Source organism: Oryctolagus cuniculus, chromosome 15, assembly GCF_964237555.1.
Source record: "Oryctolagus cuniculus chromosome 15, mOryCun1.1, whole genome shotgun sequence".
In the NCBI taxonomy this organism is placed as follows: Eukaryota; Metazoa; Chordata; class Mammalia; order Lagomorpha; family Leporidae; genus Oryctolagus; species Oryctolagus cuniculus.
Genome location: NC_091446.1, coordinates 33,637,254 through 33,658,040, shown reverse-complemented (window position 1 = coordinate 33,658,040; position 20,787 = coordinate 33,637,254). Strand labels below are relative to the sequence as shown.

Sequence of the window (20,787 nt, the reverse complement as noted above, 5' to 3'; positions counted from 1 at the left end):
GTGCCAGCATCCCATATGGGCACCAGTTCTAGTCCCAGCTGCTCCTCTTCCAATCGGGCTCTCTGCTAGTGGTTCTTCAACAATGGCAGGCATCAGAAACACCTGGAGGACTTGTTAAGACTTGGCTTGCATGGGGCCTGCGCAGTGGCACACTGGGTTAATCCCCTGCCTGCGGCGCCAGCATCCCATGTGGGCGACGGTTTTTGTCCCAGTTGTTCCTCTTCCAGTCCAGCTCTCCGCTGTGGCCTGGGAAAGCAGTGGAGGATGGCCCAGGTGCTTGGACCCCTGCGCCCAAGTGGGAGACGGAGAGGAGGCACCTGGCTCCTGGCTTCGGATTGACGTAGCTCCATCTGTTGCGCCCATTTGCGGCAACAGAGGGAAGTGGACCAACAGAGGGAAGACCTTTCTCTCTGTCTCTGTCTCTCACTGTCTGTAGTTCTACCTGTCAAATAAATAAATAAAAATCTTTGAAAAAAAAAAAAGACTTGGCTTGCAGGGCCTCACCCCCTAGTTTCTGATTCAGTGGGTCTGAGGTGAGGGCCAACAATGTATAGTTCTAACAAGTTCCCAGGTCTGAAGATGCTGATATATAGGCCACACACTGGGAACCTAGAGACCTATCTAGTGTCGCCTTATTTTTGCACAACCCTCGTTCTACTCATGAAGGGGTTATTATCTGGTCCTCAGTTTAGGAAACCCAAGTAAAAACTGTAAACCCAGCCCCTCACTCTTGTTCATGTGAGCCCTGCAAACACAATGAGCCAGCCCCAGCCAGTACTGAGAACAGCTAATCAAAAAAAAAAAAAAAGAGCAAATCATGTTAGAAGAGCAATAATAACTATAAAATCTGATGTTTATTGAGAGTCCATGTTGACAGGCTTTACATCTATTTCCTTATTTTAAAATCTTCACAAGATACTAGGGCAGTAGGTACTATTATCCTCCATATTTTGAAGATGATAACGGAGCCTCAGAACAGAGGGGTTAAGTAACTTTGCCAAGGCCAAAGTTGATAAGTGGAAGAGACCACTTGTGGTCTCTGAAGATTATTTGGTAGAACCCACAAGCAATGAAAAACCTTATTTGAATAATGAATGGAATAGCAATTCTTACCTATGAGAAAATTTTGTTTTGTAAATCCATCACCCTCATCCCCACCACCAGGCTCTGGTGAAGCAGAATCAAATTCAAAAGAACACTATGAGCTATATTTTACCTATATAATTGTTTTTGTCATGAGATAGTGATTTGGGTTTCCCCTCACTATAGTAGCACTCTGGGGGTGAGTGTGATATAAGGTTGGTCTTTATAGAATCTTTCTGAACTTTTGTTTGTATTTCAGCCTGAAGAAATAATTTATTCTGATACAAATGAAAGCATGGTAGAAGACCTAAAGAACAGGTAACAGTCTTTTCTTCTTAATTCCTTATTCAATCACCTTTCAGTCTTCCAACTCAGCTTTTCAAAATAACTTAGATTCTATACCAGGAGCATGACAGAAGATATTATAACAGTTCCATTAAACCACCTATCTTTTGCTACATGCATTGAAAAGTGGCCCTTTTACCATCCAGGGCATTCTTTGAAAGGATGGTATACGTTTACTCTGGAAAACATAGTGGGCTGTCATCTGTTCTCAACACAGATGCCTGTTTAACCTACACTAATAAAAATGAGGTAGCTAGTACTTCTTGAAAGGACCTGAAGGTAAATGGCTCACAGCTCAGGTAATGGTAAAAACATCCCAGTTTGGTGGTAGAAACATTCTGTCACTCCAGGGCACTCCCACTTACCCAAACACACTGTTACACACAGTTGCCTTAAAGGAGTTGTTCAGGTAAGCCCAGAGGGTCACGGACTTCTACTCCAGGTGTGTCAGAGGCTTCTAGATCTGATTGCCTCCAGTGACTCCCACTCACGTAACACATAAGCCACTTTCAACTCATCAAAGCAGAGCTTGACAGAAATCAGTATGCCGTTCCCTTTCCTCACTAGTACACAACCCCACCCTACCTCCCTGTCATTCCCACTCCTCATTGACCAGTTCTTAACAATAAAGAAAAGTGCCCTAGACAGGCCGGCGCCGCGGCTCACTAGGCTAATCCTCCGCCTTGCGGCGCCGGCACACCGGGTTCTAGTCCCGGTCGGGGCGCCGGATTCTGTCCCGGTTGCCCCTCTTCCAGGCCAGCCCTCTGCTGTGGCCAGGGAGTGCAGTGGAGGATGGCCCAGGTGCTTGGGCCCTGCACCCCATGGGAGACCAGGAAAAGCACCTGGCTCCTGGCTCCTGCCATCGGATCAGCGCGGTGAGCCGGCCGCAGCGCGCCGGCCGCGGCGGCCATTGGAGGGTGAACCAACGGCAAAGGAAGACCTTTCTCTCTGTCTCTCTCTCTCACTGTCCACTCTGCCTGTCAAAAAAATAAAAAATAAAAAAAAAAATAAGAAAAGTGCCCTAGAGAAATCGTTCCTGACTTCTGGTTTTAGTCAGAATTGCTTCCAGAACTATTTAAAAATGCAGGTTCCAAGATCCCAGTCCAGATCTGTATCTGGAGGTGAAACATTTTGGTAAAGCTCACAAGTGATTCTGATGCATGGCCACTATTGAAACGCTCTGCAAATTCCAAATTATTTAGCTTACTATAAATTCAGCCAAGAGGAGACTAGTAAGTAGCCTCTCCTGTAAACAAACACTGTGGTTGGAGAAACAATCTCACACAATCATCCTGCACAGAGGGGAAGTTTCTCAGAAGGAACCTACCCACCATGTGCCCCACCTACTCCCCCTCCCCAGCACGATTCATCACCAGGCACTGTTCTAGGGGCTGGGTATACAGCAAAAATTCCTGCCCCTATGGAGCTTAAATTCTAGCAGAGAGAAGCTTATCACCATACTAATTAGTCCAGTGCCTTGTTTTCTTCCAGCTCTGCTTGCTAAGTTAGCTGATCTCATAATCCTTTCCCTGCCAACATCATCCCAGATCACATATCTGAATTTTTGTAAAGACAATTTCTTGGAAACACCATGTCCTATGTCAGAAAAGGGTTATGAGTTGTGGGAATGTCAGCCCAGTGTTGTCAAGTCATAGTGAAGACACCAGGTAACTAGAAGATAATGTGTGTTGAAGAGCTGATGCTGTCTACCCTGGAAAGCTTCTTGTCTTCCCAAGCCAATCAGGAACCTGCTTCACCCTAACTAGATCAGTGTGAATGGTGGCAGACACCCTTAGCTAAAGAAGTCTAGTTTTGGAGCCTGCGCTGTGGCGTAGCAGGTAAAACTGCCACTTGCAGTGCTGGCATCCCACATGAGCACCAGTTCAAGTCCCAGCTGCTCTACTTCTGATCCAGCTCTCTGCTATAGCCTGGAAAAGCAGCAGAAGATGGCCCAAGTTCTTGGGCCCCTTGTACCCACATGGGAGACCTGGAAGAAGCTCCTGGCTCCTGGCTTCAGATCAGTGTAGCTCTGGCCATTGCAGATATTTGGGGAGTGAACCAGTGGATGGAAGACCTCTCTCTCTCTCTCTCTCTCTCTCTCTCTCTCTAACTCTCCAATCTCTGTGTAACTCTGACTTTCAAATTAATAAATAAATCTTGAAAAAAAAAGTCTGGTTTCCTCCCATGTTCAAAAAATCATTCTTATACTTGAATAAAAGCAACTCATATCTCACATACTAAATTAGTTATAATTTTTCATAAGTAATTTTTGTATTCTTACCTTAGGATTGAAAGGACTCTAAAGGGCAAAATGATGGAATGGAGACCCAAACACCCAACACGTTGGAATCGACAATGTACTTCTATTTTACGACAAATCCTTCCTAAGCTGGAATTTGGCACAGGAAGCTTTGTTTCACCTGAAGAAGACAGTGATTTTGAAAGACTGCTACAGTTTTATTGGGTTTGTATAAGACTTAATGTGCTAATGACATTTGTGTTAACTGTGTTACCAACTTCCAAATAACAGTAATCTTAACTGTCTCTGAAATATTTTCTGTCTTGATCCTAGATTCTATGGCTTTAATGTGCATTTGGTTACAAACCAAAACATTTCAATGGGAATGAACAGTGATTACCTGGACAACATGGTATAGAATTTTCTTGGAACTTATTGTATGCTTCATGTTGTATGAAGTATCAGTTTTGGACAAACACATGCCAAAGGAAACCACTTTGTAGAAAAAAAAAAATCAAAAAGTGGTCCCTAGTAACCAATGGCAGTTGCCATTGGTTCTGGTCCAGAGGACTCCAGACAAGCTTCAGTATCTTCTGTGTGCAAATTATTTTCAGTTTTATACATTCAGCATGGATCTCTCTATGACTTCCCCTCTTGTATATTCACCAGCCCATTGACAGCTTCTTAGATGGTAAAATGACATCTCAAACTAAAGTCCATAGGTAACATAATGGGCATTTGGTGTATTGACTGGAATCCTCCTTTCCTTAATCCTACTCTACTTCATGCTCTGAAAATCCTTTCACCTTTTCTGTCTTATGACCTGGTCCAGTAGGTTTTTGTAAATCCCAACTTCCCAAGATTGAGACTCCTTCTCCCTACCACCCAGTAGACTAGAAGATTCTAGTAGACTAGGAGTTCTAAGAGAACTCCATGAGGGAAGGAAATAAGGAATATCTTGAGAGTTGAGTACTTAGGCTTCCAGGGAGAGATCTGCAGGCACTATTCACCCATGAACGGGGAGGAAATTGTTTTCATTTTGCTTTTTTTAAATAGAATTAGGAGTATAAACATGAAAATGTAATTAAATATAGCTAAGGTTCAGATCTTGGCACTCCATTATAAAATTACCTAATAATACAGAGTGTGCAATAATAAACCTAGACTGAACCCAGAAGCCTTGTGTTCAAATTCTGGTCTCACCGCTCATGAATTTTGATTTAGGGCAAGTTACCTAGCCTCTCTAACCCTTTTATCCCATTGTATAATGGTGATAAATTAGTTATATATTTTGTAATTGAGAGAGAGTATTAAGTGAACTAACACTCAAATTGTGGCAAGCACCTGGAGTGTTCAGGAAATGCTATAATTCTTAGTCTATGTGTCAGGCATTATGCTAGGCACTGGTGTTATGCAATTAAACAAGATATGATCTTGTGCATTCAGAGAAATTACAGGCTATGTATAGACCAGAAAATGGGCAATTGCAATAAATTTTATTAATTAACTGGAGAAGGACAGTGTGTTACTCAACTACATGGGAAGAGCATGTGAACAGATTTGAGGATAGGAAAAATCCTCCTGGGATAAGCAATCTAAGTCTTGAAAGAGGCTTATGATTATCATCAGTGTATTACACAATAGAAAATTTTAATATATATGATCTACAGTTCTTTAATCCTGTCACATAGTAGTCACCTAACAAATATGAACTGAATCAATGTCAAATAAATTCTTCCAAAATTCTCACTCAAATTTCTCATATGTAAGACTAAGTAATCTCCTTTTTGGCAGTTTGCTACCCAGAAAGGATGCAGATATGTGAAATGTGAAAGCTCTGGTATCAGACAGACATGATTGTGCTCATCTCTGTCTGCACAGTGGGGCTATAATAGAACCTATCACATAGAATTGCTTAAGGATTAAATATGTATGTGAAGTATTTAGCATGATACCCAAAGTATCATCAGCACCCACAAGCAGCTGTTACTAGTGTATGACTGCCATTTCTTGGAGGCTGCTGCGATCTTTTTGCATGCAGTAACTCCAAATGCCCTCCACGATTGTGATAGGAGTTTGTGTGTTGTTCTGTCTTTAATGCAGATCACAGGATTTCCCATCCAGATGCCATACACTGATGTGCAGTCGGTTATTGATGCCGTCTATCAAACTGGAATTCATTCATCCGAATTTCCCCAGACAGAATTTGCTTTAGCTGTATATATCCACCCATTCCCAAACAACATTTTATCTGTGTGGGTCTATCTGGCTTCCTTATCCCGACATCAATGAAAAGGAAAAGATTGTACTATGGGTCCCTAGACCAGAAGCAAACAAACTTTTCTGGAACTTGGGAATTTTTCTGCATATCCTCAAGTCTAGCCAAGTGCTGAGCCCAATTTTTAATTCACTTATAGAATTGGGCACTATGGAGACTCATCCCTCTGAGGACAGGTGATATCCTTTGGAGACCTCTTCAAGAAGGACCTCTGGCTGTCTTGGATCACAGTCTTGATCCAGGAAAGAAGAAATTCTGGTTTCTTCTATAAGGCTAATATAATTAAATTGTGGACCTCACACCAGCTGCCTCAGAATCATCTGGGAAGCCTTGCTAGAATTTCTGATTCCTATTTCTCACTCATAACCTAATGAATAGAAACTTCTGAGAGGAGCACTAGAGACTTTAACACGGCTCCCCAGGAAATTGTGATACATTGTTAAAAGTGAAAACCCAGCCTTACCGAATGTTGTCATTTCCAAAATAAGGTTAGTACATTTGATACTTACTCTGATTCAATTCCAGGTAGAAATTACTTAAATGGAAACCTAAGATCATTGCCTCACATAAAATAAAAAGTTATTTCACTGGTAAAGAATAAAGTAAGAATTGCACAATGTTGGGCTGAGGGCTTAGGACTGAGTCTGGCTTCTGGAGGCTTCTCATAGTTTGTACTTGGGATGCCACTAACATGAAATCTTTACATCTCTAAGGATCTGGAAAGGATGCCCAGGAAACTATCATATCTAATCCCTCCTAGTTCTGTGAGGAAGGCAGGGAATGGCCTCAGCAAATCTCAGATTTCCTCCTTTCCTGAGTGAGTAGGCTCCCACTCTGCTTATCTACTGCTTTCCTCTCCCAGTCATGGCTTCAGGAAGGCCTATCTGGATTCTAGGAGCCCCCTAGAAAAGAATGGGGAGGGATCCAAGGAGGAAGCATCTCATTTTCTATTTGTTTGTTCTCTGCTTCATTGAGAAAGCATTTATACAGTTTACTGCAATGTCACATAACAACCTTTCATTTAAAAGTAATCCAAGGATATGGATGTGCAAAGGTTAATCAGGGCAGTTTGGTCTGAGAGAAAGAGAAAGAGAAGAGAGAGCGCACATTACAGGAACACTGGGGTTCCTTAGTTGACTTCCACAAGCAAAGAGCAGCAACCCTAAATTCATGCACAGGGAGCTCACAACCTATGTCCCTTCCCCGAGGCCTCTGCGTGGGTTGGTGCCATAGAAGATCACATTGATTTGCAGTGATGTTAGTCTTGGAGTAAGCTTGGGATTACTAGGAGAGGCAAAGCAGGGATGTGGGTAAAATAATGTTTTTTTCCTCCAAGGTTAAAATCTAATTGTGTGCATCTTCTGGCATAGGTAAGAAAACTATCACAATTTTTGTTTTTATTTGAATGCTTCTGTTTACATTTCATATGAAGTGTTGTTATTAAATAAGCCTCTCACTGTGACTGAGATAGCACAAAATGGTAGCTTTGGAAAGATGAGGTTGCTTATGGAAAGAAATTCTGAATCCATGCAGTTCATTTCTGTGGAGTTTTCAGGTTTGCACTAGTTCAGGTTTACATTAACAACTATTTAGTAGTTCATAGTTTTAAATTTCATAAGCCACTGAAAAGTAAGGCAGAAGTCTCACAGGCAAGCATGGAAGATGTTTCTGTAGTATATGCATTTTTTTAAACATACATATGAGTTATTTCTCAACTAAATTTTTCCCTGAACATTTCAAAGTTATCCTTGATAAATTATTTTTCTCACTCAAATGTTTTTAAGAGACATGATTTTAAATGGAATTTGTAAAATTTTTAAGCCATTCCACAAATAACCACATAGTATCCAATATGTACCCGACACTTCAGTATGTGCTGTAGTACAGCAGTAAAAAGGCAAGATCCTACCATCCTACCAATGTGAAGTTTATATTCTTAGAGGAGACAGATCATAGCAAATAGTGAGTGAGAAATTTGAAGGATGATAAGGAAGGACTTTGATGGGGATTGGGATGGAAGGTGGAAGCGGAACAGTCAGTGAAGTCAGAAGTCAGGTAGAACGTTTAAGCTGAGATTTAAAGTATGATTTACCAACTAGAATTGTATTTAGTTGCATGTAACAAAAACTTGATCACAGTAGCTTAAATTAACAGTGAGTCCCCTTTCACATAACTGCATGTCCAGAGGAGGCAGTCCAAATCTCATGCAGTTGCTTCCTGGGGTCCTAAGCGTACTAGTCTTCATCCAGTTTCTTGGCCATCTCTAAGGAGGCTGCTATCTAGCTCAGTGGCTTTCAAATTTCAGCAAGTAAAAGAATCACCTGAAGGGGTTGCTAAACCACAAATCAGTGGGCCCCCGCCCCAAGAGTTTCTGATTCAGTGTCTGGGTTGGGGCTGATATTTGCATGTTTAAGTTCTCTGGCAAGGCTGAGACTGCTGAGTGCTGGGCACGTGCTGAGAACTTTGCCCGTAGCTTCACAGCCATCTTCATGGCCAGAAAAGGGAGAGGGAAAGGTGGGGGCAGAGAATGCCCGTTGTTTTCACTGCTTTAGAAAAGCTTCCCAGGAGTGCTTGCCCACTGACTTCTTGTATTCCATTGCCCAGAACTGTATTACTCCTAGTCACGAGGGAGACTGAGAGATCAAATATTTCAAGTGGACATACTGCTCTCCCAACTAAAATTAGCATTTTATTGATGAGAAAAGGGGGAGGGTAGCTGTTGGACAGGCAAATCACAAAGTGTACCTCAGAGGAGAGGAAGTCAGTCATGTACAGACCTGTGGCAAAACAATTCGAGACAGAGAAAAAAACCACATGAAAGCCTTCAGGCTAGGATGGGGATGGTACTTGCCTGGGGGAGGGACCAGTAGTAGCACACAAGGCCACATAAGGACCGGATGACAGAGATCACTGACAGCTTTGATTATTTTCAAGTGTAGTAGGAAATCATTAGGGCTGGCATTGTGGCATAGTGAGTAACACTGCCACTTGTAACACCAATGTCCCATCTGGGCACTGGATCATGTCCAGCCTGCCCTACTTCTGATTCAGCTCCCTACTAAGAGCCTGGGAAAACAGCAGAAGATGCCCTAAATGTTTGCACCCATATGGGAGACCCAAATGGAGCTCCTGGCTCCTGGCTTTAGCCTGGCCCAGCGCTGGCTGCTGGGGCATCCTGGGGAGTAAACCAATGGATGAAAAATCTTTCTCTCTCTGTCTCTCCCCTCTGTAACTCTGACTTTCAAAATAAATCTTTTTTTTTCTTAGATAAAAAGAAATAATTGGAAGGTTTTAAGTGACTGAAAGAAATATTTTTCCTTTTTATATTTGAGATTATTTTAAAAACCATTTTTACAGATACTCATTATTTTATGAATCCATAAATATAATCCTGTTTTTTTTTAAATACTGATTTTAATTTTCCATTCTGGCTTGGATCCCTGACCCACTGTTCTCTTCCATCCACATTATTGGTTTCTCCCACCCCTTACCAACCAGCTGTGTATCCTTCCGCTTAACTGCCATTCTCAAATATTCACACAAAAACACACAGTACTCATATTTGCATCTGCTCCTGTTTGTTTTACAAAAACTTACATATACTGCATTTCTCCTTCAAAAATAGTGAAACCTCCTCAAGTAAACTAATATATTCTGTCTAAGGGATACATAACATTCTGTAGTATAGGCAGGACCACTATGAACTCCTCTGCAGGTTATATACCACACAATTCAAAGTTTATGTGCAAGGACCCCTGGAGTTGTCTAGTATGGTGGCAGTCCTGGCTGTGAATATTATTTATTATAACTTATTCAACCACTCTGGGAATTTCTTTTCTTCTGGTTGGTTAATGTTTTGATTAATCTTTCTATGTCTTTGTTGACTTTTGTCTATTAGTTCTTCTAAATACTGAGAGAGAAGTGTTGGAGTTGGCAACTGCAGTTAGGAGTTTATCTGTTTCTTATTTCAGTTTGTCAGTTTTTACTCTATGTATTTTGAAGCTTTGATGTTAGATGCACATAGTTTAAAATTTACATCTAGTTGGTGAATTAACACTTATAGTTGTGCAATGTTTCTCTTTATTCCTAGTCATTTTCATTGTTCTAAAGTCTGCTCTGTCTGATGTTAATGTAGCCATCTCAGCTTTCTTGTTAGTGTCTATCTGATATATACCTTTCGTCTTTATTTATAATGTACATAAGTAATTATATTTAAAGTGAATTTCTTGTAGCCAGCATATACTTGAGTTATGGTATTTTTGTAATTTCTGACAGTCTTTTCTAATTGGTGTGTTTAGATCATTTGTACTTAATATATCTATTGATATGCTCAGACCAGTGCTTTGGTCTACCACTTTATTACTTATATTCCATTTGTTTCTCTGCTTTTGATCCATTGTTTCCTCTTTCCTGTTTTTGTAGGGTATTTGAACATTTCTTAATATTTCATTTTATTTTTTATTTTTATTCTATGTTTTTGTATGTATTTTAAAGGTTTAGTATTTTATGTTAATACTTTTCACAGTCTAAATAGAATTTACATTTTACCACTTTAAGTGGAGGGTAGGAATCAGATCACATATAGATTCCTTTACCCTCTGCCTTTATGGAATAGTTGTTGTATATGTTGTATCTGTTGAAATACACATTGAGAATACTAAAAGATGATGTTAACATTTTTGCTTTCAGCCATCCAAAATACCATAAAGAACTCAAGTAGAGAGAATATTTACCCAGGCATATACCATTGTATTTTTCTGCATGTATTTCCAACATGCCAAGTTCTTTTTTAGTATAATTTCCCTTCTGTTTAAAATATGCCAGGGAAGGGGTCAGTGTTGTAGCATAGCAGTTCAAGCCACTGCTTGTAAAGTCAGTATCCTATATTAGAGTGCCAGTTCAAGTCCCAGCTGGTCCACTTCAGATGCAGATCCCTGCTAAAGTGCATGGGAAGGCAGCAGAAGATGGCCCAAGTAGTTGAGTCCCTGCCACCCATGTAGAAGACCAGGTGGAGCTTCTGGCTTCTGTCATGAGCTTGGCCCAGACCTGGTTGTTGCAGCCATTTAAGGAGTGAACCAAAAGATGGAAGAACTCTCTCTTTCTCTGTCTCTTGCTTTTTCTCTTTCTCTCTGATGTGCTGCCTTTTAAATAAATGAATATATCCTTTTCAAAAATTAACTATTTCCGACCAAGCTCTCTGCTATGGCCCAGGAATGCAGAGGAGGATGGTCCAAGTCCTTGGGCCCCTGCACCTGTGTGGGAGAACTGGAGGAAGCTCCAGGCTCCTGGCTTCAGATCAGCCCAAATCTGGCCATTGTGGCCATTTGAGGAGTGAACCAGCGGATGGAAGACCTCTCTCTCTCTCTCTCTCTGCCCCTGCTTCTCTGTAACTCAGCTTTCAAAAACATAAATAATTTTTTTAAAAAAACTAAAATATCCCAAAGAAGGCATTTGATGCAGTGATTAATCTGCCATTTGGGATGCCAACATTCCATGTCAAGAGTTCTTGGTATGAGTCCCTGCTACTTTACTTCTAATCCAGCTTCCTGCTGACGTGCATCCTGGAAGGCAGCAGATGACAGCTCAAGTACTTGGATTCCTGCCACCCACATGGGAGACCTAGATGAGTACTGGGCTCCTGGTTTCAGCCTGGCCCATGTTGTATGCATTTGCGGGGAATGAATCAGTAGATGAAATGTATCTGTGGGTGTGTGTGGGTATGTGCATGAGTGCATGCACCTTTAAAATAAAACAAAACAAAACAAAACAAAATACCCTTGCAGGTGGAGCAAGACAGTGCCTGATTAAGGTTCTCAGATGACCATCTCCCCTCAGAGATACCGTAGATATGGATAGCTATTCGTGCACCAAGTCACCTTTGCAAGAGCTACAGAAGCCAGCTGAGAGGATATAGTGCCTGGTTTTAGTGTAATAAGAAAAGTTGCATTGAAGAAAGAAGAAAGGAAAAAGTTGTCTGTATCACTCCTCTCCCACCTCTAAGTAGCTTAGTATGGAGAGAGATGCCTCATCTCCCATTTAGAATAGGGAAAGTGAATTAAGTGCAAACCTTAGGCTTAAATCCCAGTGCCAGGCCACCGTGATAAAATTCAGAGTCAGACAGTTCCATTTCCCTTGCCCCCAGGCCTGTACCTGAAATCTGAGTAATTGGACCTCCATAACCAGGTGGTCAGGGGACTGCCATTACCACCCCTAATCTCCAGCAGAAAGCAAAGCAAGACTCCAGTCAATGGGATGTAGGGCAAGAAAGGAAGCTTAGGACCTTGTCTTGGAGATCAAAGCCAGCCTGCTTCCATGGTACCCTGCACCTGATAAAGCCCAAAGGCCTCCACCACCAGACCAGTGTTCATAGACAGAGCCTCTAGACTTGCACTAGAATCAGGGAGAGACCTGCACTCTGGTGGGAAAGATGGTTCGGCGTATATCACAACCACTGTAAAATGGGTCTGGCGTGCACTCATGAGACTTCATAGGGCCTAGTGACTATGAGACCCAACTGTGACCCAGGTTAGTGCCAGTCCGAGCAGTCAGAAGGCTGTTTATCACCCCTCCACCAAACTTGGGTGGACAAAAGGAACCACAGGACTATTTATTGGGACTCAGTGCCAGGCTGGTAAAAACCAACAGTGAGGGGCTGGCACTGTGGTGTGGCAGGTAAACCTGCCGCCTATAGTGCCAGCATCCTATATGGGCACCAGTTTGAGTCCCAGCTGCTCCACTTCTGATCCAGCTCTCTGCTGTGGCTTGAGAAAGTAGTGAAAGATGATCCAAGCCCTTGGGCTCCTGTACTCACATGGGAGACCCACAAGAAGCTCTAGGCTCCTGGCTTCTGATCGGGCCAGCTCCGGCTATTGTGGCCATCTGGGGAGTAAACCAGCAGATGGAAGACCTACCTATCTACCTCTCTCTCTCTCTCTCTCTCTCTCTCTCTCACTCTAACGCTGCCTTTCAAATTAAATAAATAAATCTTTAAAAAAAGATAACTGTGAGCAGATCCTAATCCTTCCTATCACCAGGCCAGTGCTTCAGACAGAATCTCTGGACCTGCTCCATTGTCAAGTAGAGCTCCATGGCCCCAGCTGATCAGTCTTATACCCAGATTAGCTGGTAGGAGCAGCACTGGGCAGTGAGCCCAACTCAGTAGCAAACCATAGCAGGGTAGGCTTTGCTGCTAGCTCAGGGCTGTACTGACATCAGGAAGCTGTGGACTCCAGATGTGAACCAGGATCATGGCATTGGAGGTCACAGGATTAGGTGTCTAGACCTACCCCAGCCCCAGGAAGAGGCTTGTGCAGAAACACTACTCCTTTTTAGACACTTCCCCAGTTTGTTCTGAATAATGTGTCAACTTCGGATTTAGGACAAATCTAAGCTTTGGGAATATTTTAGTACTAAAACAGTGAAAACACACCAACAGGGGAGCCTGTGGCAAACCTCAAGATGCCATCTGGTATTGAAATAGCAGAAATTAGCATAGGCTAAGAGAAAATAAGCAGACTCTTAGAATTTCAGGAAGGACAGTAACAAATGAAGCCACATTACTGTAACTAATCCTTCAATGCACAGATAATGTTATATACCAACAAACATCAGGAACTTCCAGGGAACCTTCCAGGGAACATGAGTTCACCTGACCAGCAAAATAAGGGCTAGAAACCATCTAGGAATCGAAATTTCAAAATTCTTAGGTGAAGATTTTAAAGTAGCTGTTTTAAGGAAATTCAGTGAACTTCAAGAGAACCCAGAGAAATGATTTAATATTCTAAGAGATCTGACAGAGACATGAAACTAATTTTAAAAATCAAACAAATCCTTCAACTAAAAAGTACACAAGGCAGAATTAAAAACATGAGAGAAGTCATCAGTGCAGAATGGACCAAACAGAAGGAAGAATCAAAGTGTTTGAAGACAGACTACTTGAAAGCACACAGTTGGAAGAAGAAAAAGAATAAAGAATCAAGAGGAATGAAAAAAGCTTACAAGAACATTGGAGTAGCATGAAAAGAGCAAATATCTAAGTCACTGGGGTTCCAGAGGAGCTTGAGAATGCCAAGGGCATAGAAGTCATATTCAAAGAGATAATATGAAACTTCCCAAACCTATGTAAAGATAGAATTATCGGGGCCGGTGCTATGGCATAGCAGGCAAAGCTGCCACCTACATATGGGTGCCGGTTTGAGTCCTGGCTGCTCCACTTCCAATCCAGTTCTCTGCTATGGCCTGGAAAAGCAGTGGATGATGGCCCAAGTCCTTGGGCCCCTGCGCCCGTGTGGGATACCAGGAAGAAGCTCCTGGCTCCTGGCTTTGGATCAGCCCAGCTCCAGCTATTGAAGCCAATTGGATAGTGAACCAGCAAATAGAAGACCACTCTCTCTCTCTCTTTCTCTCTCTCTCTGCCTCTTCTTCTCTCTGTGTGTAATTCTGAATTTCAAATAAATAAATCTTTAAAAAAAGTATCTAGGGACTTGAAGGTCAAATTCAACCCAACCAAGTTTACCTCAAGACATACTGTAATCAAGTTCTTCAAGGTTAAAAATGAAGAGGATTCTCAAAACTTCAAGAGAAAGGAAACAATACATAAAAGGGTCATAATTCACCTGAATCCATACTTCTCAGCAGAGTTTTACAGGGCAAGAGAAAGATGAAACTTTCACAATACCAAGGGGGAAAAATGCTATCCAAGAATACTTTACCCATCAAAACTGTCCTTCAGATATAAGAAGAGATAAAGACATTCCCACACAAAAGCTGAGAGCTTTCCTCTTCCAGACCTGTCTTGCAAGAAATGCTAAATAGAGTTCTTCAAGTTGAAAAAAAAAAAAAGGAATTAATGAGTAAGAAGAAAATACCAGGAGGTAGACTCACTGGTAAGTGTACCTAATACTGATAATGTCCCATTATTATAAACATGGTACATAAACCATATATTTAACACTAAAACACAAAAAAATTATTACCTCAAAATGTTAAGAGATATACAATATAGAAATAGTTAAAATGAGACATCAGAGATCCAAAATGTGGGGAGGAATAGAGTGCAAGTATAGAGTGAGGTTTTTTTTTTTTTTTTAATTTGAAAAACTGAGTTAAATAGAAGGGGAGACAAAGAGAGATCTTCCATCCACTGGTTCACTCTCCAAATGGCCTCAACACATAGGAGTGAGCTAGGCAGAAGCCAGGAGCCAGGAGCTTCTTCAGGTTTCTCATGCAGGTGCAGGGGCCCAAGGGCTTGGGCCATCTTCCACTGCTTTCCCAGGCCATAGCAGAGAGCTGGATCAGAAGTGGAGCAGTGGTGACTTGAACCAGCACCCATAGGGGATGTTGGCACTGCAGACTGGGGTTTTATTCTGCTGAGCCACAGAGCTGGTCCCTAGAGTAAGTTCTTTATTCATATTTCTTATCTTTTTCTTTGTTCCATTTCCTATATTAATAATTAATATAAAGTTGCTATCATTTTGAAGTAGGTTGTTATAATGAAAAGAGCCTTTTTGTAAGCCTTGTGGTAACCACAAAGCAAAAAAATATATGTACCAAAAATAATAGCACGGAATCAAAACACACTACTAGAGAAAATCCCTTAACTGCAAAGGAAAATTATAAAAGAGGGAAAAGGAAAGCAGCTGCAATAAAACTGGAAAACAAGTATCAAAATGGCAGTACTTTAGCTATCATTAATTCTCTTAATGGCAGATTTCAACCCATCAATAATTACCTTAGATAAAAATGGGTCAAATTCACCAATTAAAAGACATTTAGTTTTCAAATGGATTTTTAAAAATAGGGCAAAAATGACTCCATGCTGTTCAGAACTCATTTCAACTCTGGGGCACAAATAGATTGGAAAATAAAAGGATAGAGTAAGATGGTCCATGGAAATGAAAATAGGAGTAGCCATATGTCCATCAGATAAAAAGAGATAATGAAGGTTATTATGGAATGATTAAACATTCAATACAGCAAGAGGAAATAACAATAACAAACATATGTAACCAATACCAGAACACCCAAATACATAAAGCAAGTATTAATAGACCCAAGGTGGAGGCAAAAGATTTTAGTACAATAATAGCAAGGGACTTTAAACAGTACTTTCAGAAATGGACATATCATCCAGACGAAATCAAAGAAACAGCAGAGTTAAATTGCACTCTAGATCTATTGGACCAAAAGACACCTACAGAACATTTTATCTAACAGCTGCAAGATATAAATTCTCAACAGCACATGGAACATTCTCCAGGATGGATCAGACAGTAGGTCACAAAACAAATCTCAACAAATGTATAAAAATAGAAATCATGGAGTGGGCATTTGAGCTAGATACCACTTGGGATGCCTGCTTCCAGTTCTAGCTAATGTGCACCTTGGGAGGTAGCACATGTTGGCCCAAGTAGAGTCCCTGTTATCCATGTGAGGTATCTAGATTGAGGCCCCATTTCCCAGCTTCAGCCTCTGGCAAGGAGTGTTGCAGCTTTTGGGGAGTGAACCAGTAGATCTGATATTTCTCCCACCCAGCCCCCGCCATCTCTGTCCATATGTTTCTCTGACCATCAAAATAAATAAAAATTTTATAAAAACAAATCACATTGAGTAACTTTTCTGACCATAATGTAAAACTAGAAGCCAATAAAAAAAAACTTTAAAATTACATAAATACAGAAATTGAACAACTTACTTCTTAACAATCAATGGATCAAGGAAGATATCAGGAAGGATTTTTAAAAATTTCTTGAATGAAAATGTAAATATGATATATCAAAACCTATGGGATACAGCAAAAACAGTTCCAAGAGGAAAATTTATAGCAATCAATGCCTAACATCAAAATAGCAGAAAAATCTCAGACAACTTATTGCTGTACTTCAAGAAATTAGAAAAATAAGAACAACTCAAACCCAAAACTTACACTTACTCTACAGGACTGGCATTACCTTGATACCAAAATCAGTCAAAGACACAACAAAAAAGAAGCTACAAGCCAATATCCTTATTGAACATATATGCAAAAATACCAAAATACTAGCAAATTGAATTCAACAGCCCCTTAAAAAGATTAATCATGGGTGGGGAATTTGGCCCAGCAGTCAAAACACCACTTAGGACCTCCATATCCCATATTGGAGTAACTAATTTAATTCCTAGTTCTCTGCTTCTGATCCAGCTTCCTGTTAATGAACATCTTGGGAGGCATGAGATGATGGCTCACGTACTTGGATCCCTATATTCACATGGGAGAGTCAGATTGAGTTCTAGGCTTCTGGCTTCAGCCTTGCCCAGTATAGCCTTTGCAGACATTTGGGAAGTTAGCCAGTGGATGAAAGAATGTGCGTGCACTCTCTTTCTCTCTCTCTCTCTCTCTGCCTAAATGAAAATAAATAGTAAATAATTTTTTAAAAGTTACAATTAACCATGATCAAATGACATTCAACCCAGAAAGGAATGCAAGAATAGGTCAACATATGCAAATAAATGTAATATACCACATGAACAGAAAGAAGGACAAAAATTACATGATCACCTTGATAGATGCAGAAGGCATTTGATAAAATCCAACATCCTGGGACCAGCACTGTGGTGCAGTGGGTTAATGTCCTGGCCTGAAGCACCGGCATCCCATATGGGCACCGGTTCTAGTCCCAGCTGCTCCTCTTCTGATCCAGCTCTCTGCTATGGCTGGGAAAGCAGTGGAAGATGGCCCAAGTCCTTGGGGCCCTGCACCCACGTAGGAGACTCAGAAGAAGTGCCTGGCTGCTGGCTTTGGATTGGCACAGCTCCAGCCATTGCAGCCAATTGGGGAGTGAACCATTGGATGGAAGACCTCTTTCTCTGCCTCTCCTTTCTCTGTGTAACTCTGACTTTCAAATAAATAAATGTCTTAAAAAAAAAAAAAACAGAAAAAAAAATCCAATATCCTTCATGATTAAAAAAAAACTCTGAACAATTTATAGAAAAAATATAACTCAAGATAATAAAGATCCTGGCTAACATATTAAAGGGGAAAAGCTGAACGCTTTCTAAGATCTGGAACAAAGGTGTCCAATTTCTCTACTTTTATTCAATATAAAGTCCTAGCCAGAGCAATTAGACAAAAGAAAGAAATAAAATGTATTCAAATTGTGAAGGAGCAGCACAAATTGTCACTGTCTGCAGACAACATTATTATATATAGAAAAATCCAAAGATTCCACCAGAAGGCTATTAGAACTATAAGTAAATCCAACAAAGTTGCAGGATAACACACAAGTCAACACACAAAAATTCATTGTTGTACCAACAGTGAATTACCCAAGAAACAAATTAAGAAAGCAACCTAATTTTGAGTAATATAAATAAATAAGATACCTAGAAATAAAGTTAACCAAAGATATGAGAGATATTTACAATAAAAGTCAATGATGAAATACATTGAAGAGGACCCAAAAAAGGAGTTATCCCGTATTCATGGATTAGAAGAATCAATGTTATTAAAATGTCCATACTACCTCCAAAATTATTTACAGTTTTAATAAATCTCTACCAAGATACTAATGACGTTTTTCACAAAACCACAAAAAATACTACTAAAATTTGTATGGAACCAAAGCAATCTTGAACAGAAAAAATGCAGGAGTCAACACACTACCAACCAACAGAAGTTTGAAAATATTCAAACAATGCATCTGTACTAAATGTTTACAGATTCTTTTTCTTTTTTTAAAAAGAATTATTTATTTTAGTGGTAGAGTTACAGAGAAAGAGAAGGAGAGATAGAGAGAAAGGTCTTCCATCTGTTGGTTCACTCCCCAAATGGCCACAACAGACAGAGCTGGGCTGATCTGAAGCCAGGAGCCAGGAGCTTCTTCTGGGTCTCTCACATGGGTGCAGGGGCCCAAGCACTTGGGCCATCTTCCACTGCTTTTTCCAGGCCACAGCAGAGAGCTGGATCAGAAGAGGGAGCAGCCAGGACCTGAACTGGCGCCCATATGGGATGCCCGCACTGCAGGCAGCAACTTTACCCGCTACACCATAGCACCAGCCCCAGTGGTGAACAGAAAGACCAGGAGTCGTGTATTAAGAAAGTTTAAGATAGTGTTGTACAAGTCAGGTGGGAGATGACTGGTCTCTTGCCTTAGGCAAGGATGTTGATAGTGAACAGGAATAGTAACTGCAATTCATTGAGAAATACAAATAGCAACACGTCAAGAACCAAAAACCAGAGCCCAGAGTTTCCGGTTCTCAGTCCTTGCATCCGGTAGAATCCTCTTACAGAGTAGCTACTGATAGAATTCCTGGATGCTCTGTTTATAGAATATTTATGAGAATATATTTTACAATAAAGCTAGGTCTACAACAGTGAATTGTGCTCTCATTTGTGCACAAAACATGCATGCATGGTTCTAAATACCCAGATATCACTAGAAAGATACAAAAGAGAAGAAGAATAGTGTTGCCTGTGGGAAGAACTGTGAACAAGGAACGGAGGGAGACTTGTGAATTCAACCTATAGTCTTCCACTCTTTCAGAGTTTTATCTTTTGCGTGCATTTTAAAAATGTAAATAATTGAACATCAGTGACTTTCCACTGCCTAAAGTTCAGCGAGTTACAAAAGCTCTCCAGAGAATCTGATCCCACTCTTGCCACAACCTCATGGGCTTTATGCACAGTCACACTGAGCTCTGCACGCTCCATATTTTGCTCTTAATGGATGTTCTGCCTTCTGCACTTCCACCCTCTCGTGCCTATGCTGATCGCTGCTTCCTCGACTTGGAGTGTCTTTCCTAACTCATCTTTATTCCAGACATACGTTGGCCTTCATTTGCATTCCAAACATGCCTGCTTGTACTGCATCCACCTGTGTGTTCCCTTCCTTCCCGTAGGGCTTGCACTCCTCACCTGATCATAAACCACGTCATTTTCTAGCCTCTTTTTCTGTTTTTCTTCACAACACTTGTCACTCTGTGACATCTGGTTGGTTGTTTTTTGTTTATTAGGTCTCTCTCTTCATAGAACATAAACATTATGAGAGCAGAGACTTCATTTTATTTAAAAATTGAATAAACACAGATTGAGCACCCCTAATCTGAAAATCCCAAATCTGAAACTCTGTGAATGCCAACATGATCCCACAAGTAGGAAATTCCACACTTGCCCTCTTGACAGGTCACAGTCACAGTGCAGGGATGGCTGCTGTGGCACAGCAGCTAGGCTGGCGCTGGGGATGCCTGCATCCTCTGAGTGCCTGTGCTCCACCTCCACTTCTGATTCAGCTGCCTGCTCCCTGCACCCTGGGAAGCAGCAGGTAAAGGCCCAAGTTACTTGGGTTCTTGCCATTCATGTGGGAGACCAGGATGAGTTCCAGGCTCCTTGTTTTGGCCTGCCCTAGCCCCAGCTGTTCCAGGCATTTGAGGAGTGAATCAGCAAATGCAAGATATCTCTTTCTCTTATGTGCATGTATCACTCTGCCTTTCAAATAAACATTTTTTAAATACAAAATGCAAGCTCACTAAAAATGTTGTATGAAATTGCCTTCAGTCTATGTGTATAAGATATTTACAAAACATATATGTATTTTGTGTTTCAATTTCAGTTTGATTCCAAAGATAACTCATTATGTAGATGCAAATACTATTATTCTAAAATCTGAAAAAAAAAAATCCAAAACACTCTGTTCCCATTCATTTCAGATAAGGTATATTCAATCTGTGTCTTAATTGTATTCAGCTTTCCCTAAAGGAATAAAAGAAATCATAATAAAACCGAATTTTGCTTTTTAGAGATTTATAATCTAAGACACACTGGGAGGGCCTGGCGCCATGGCTCACTTGGTTAATCCTCCGCCTGCGG

The 20,787-nt window shown here is 40.9% G+C and overlaps 1 protein-coding gene across 9 annotated transcripts in view; it reads left to right on the top strand.

The window, feature by feature from the left end:
- The window catches only part of CC2D2B (coiled-coil and C2 domain containing 2B), a 120,274-nt gene extending 109,999 nt beyond the window's left edge, over window positions 1-10,275 (top strand). For 7 of the 9 annotated variants that reach the window (XM_051823119.2, XM_051823120.2, XM_051823118.2 and 4 more), the window contains 3 exons: window positions 1,343-1,401; window positions 3,715-3,892; window positions 5,771-10,275. In XM_051823119.2, the coding sequence (XP_051679079.1) occupies window positions 1,343-1,401; window positions 3,715-3,892; window positions 5,771-5,959 (426 nt within the window). In that variant the 3' untranslated portion in view covers window positions 5,960-10,275. Of the gene's footprint in view, window positions 1-1,342; window positions 1,402-3,714; window positions 3,893-4,000; window positions 5,731-5,770 lie in introns of those variants that run through there. The other 2 variants (NM_001349481.1, XM_051823121.2) reach the window with 2 other exon arrangements.
- Window positions 10,276-20,787: the final 10,512 nt, after the last annotated feature.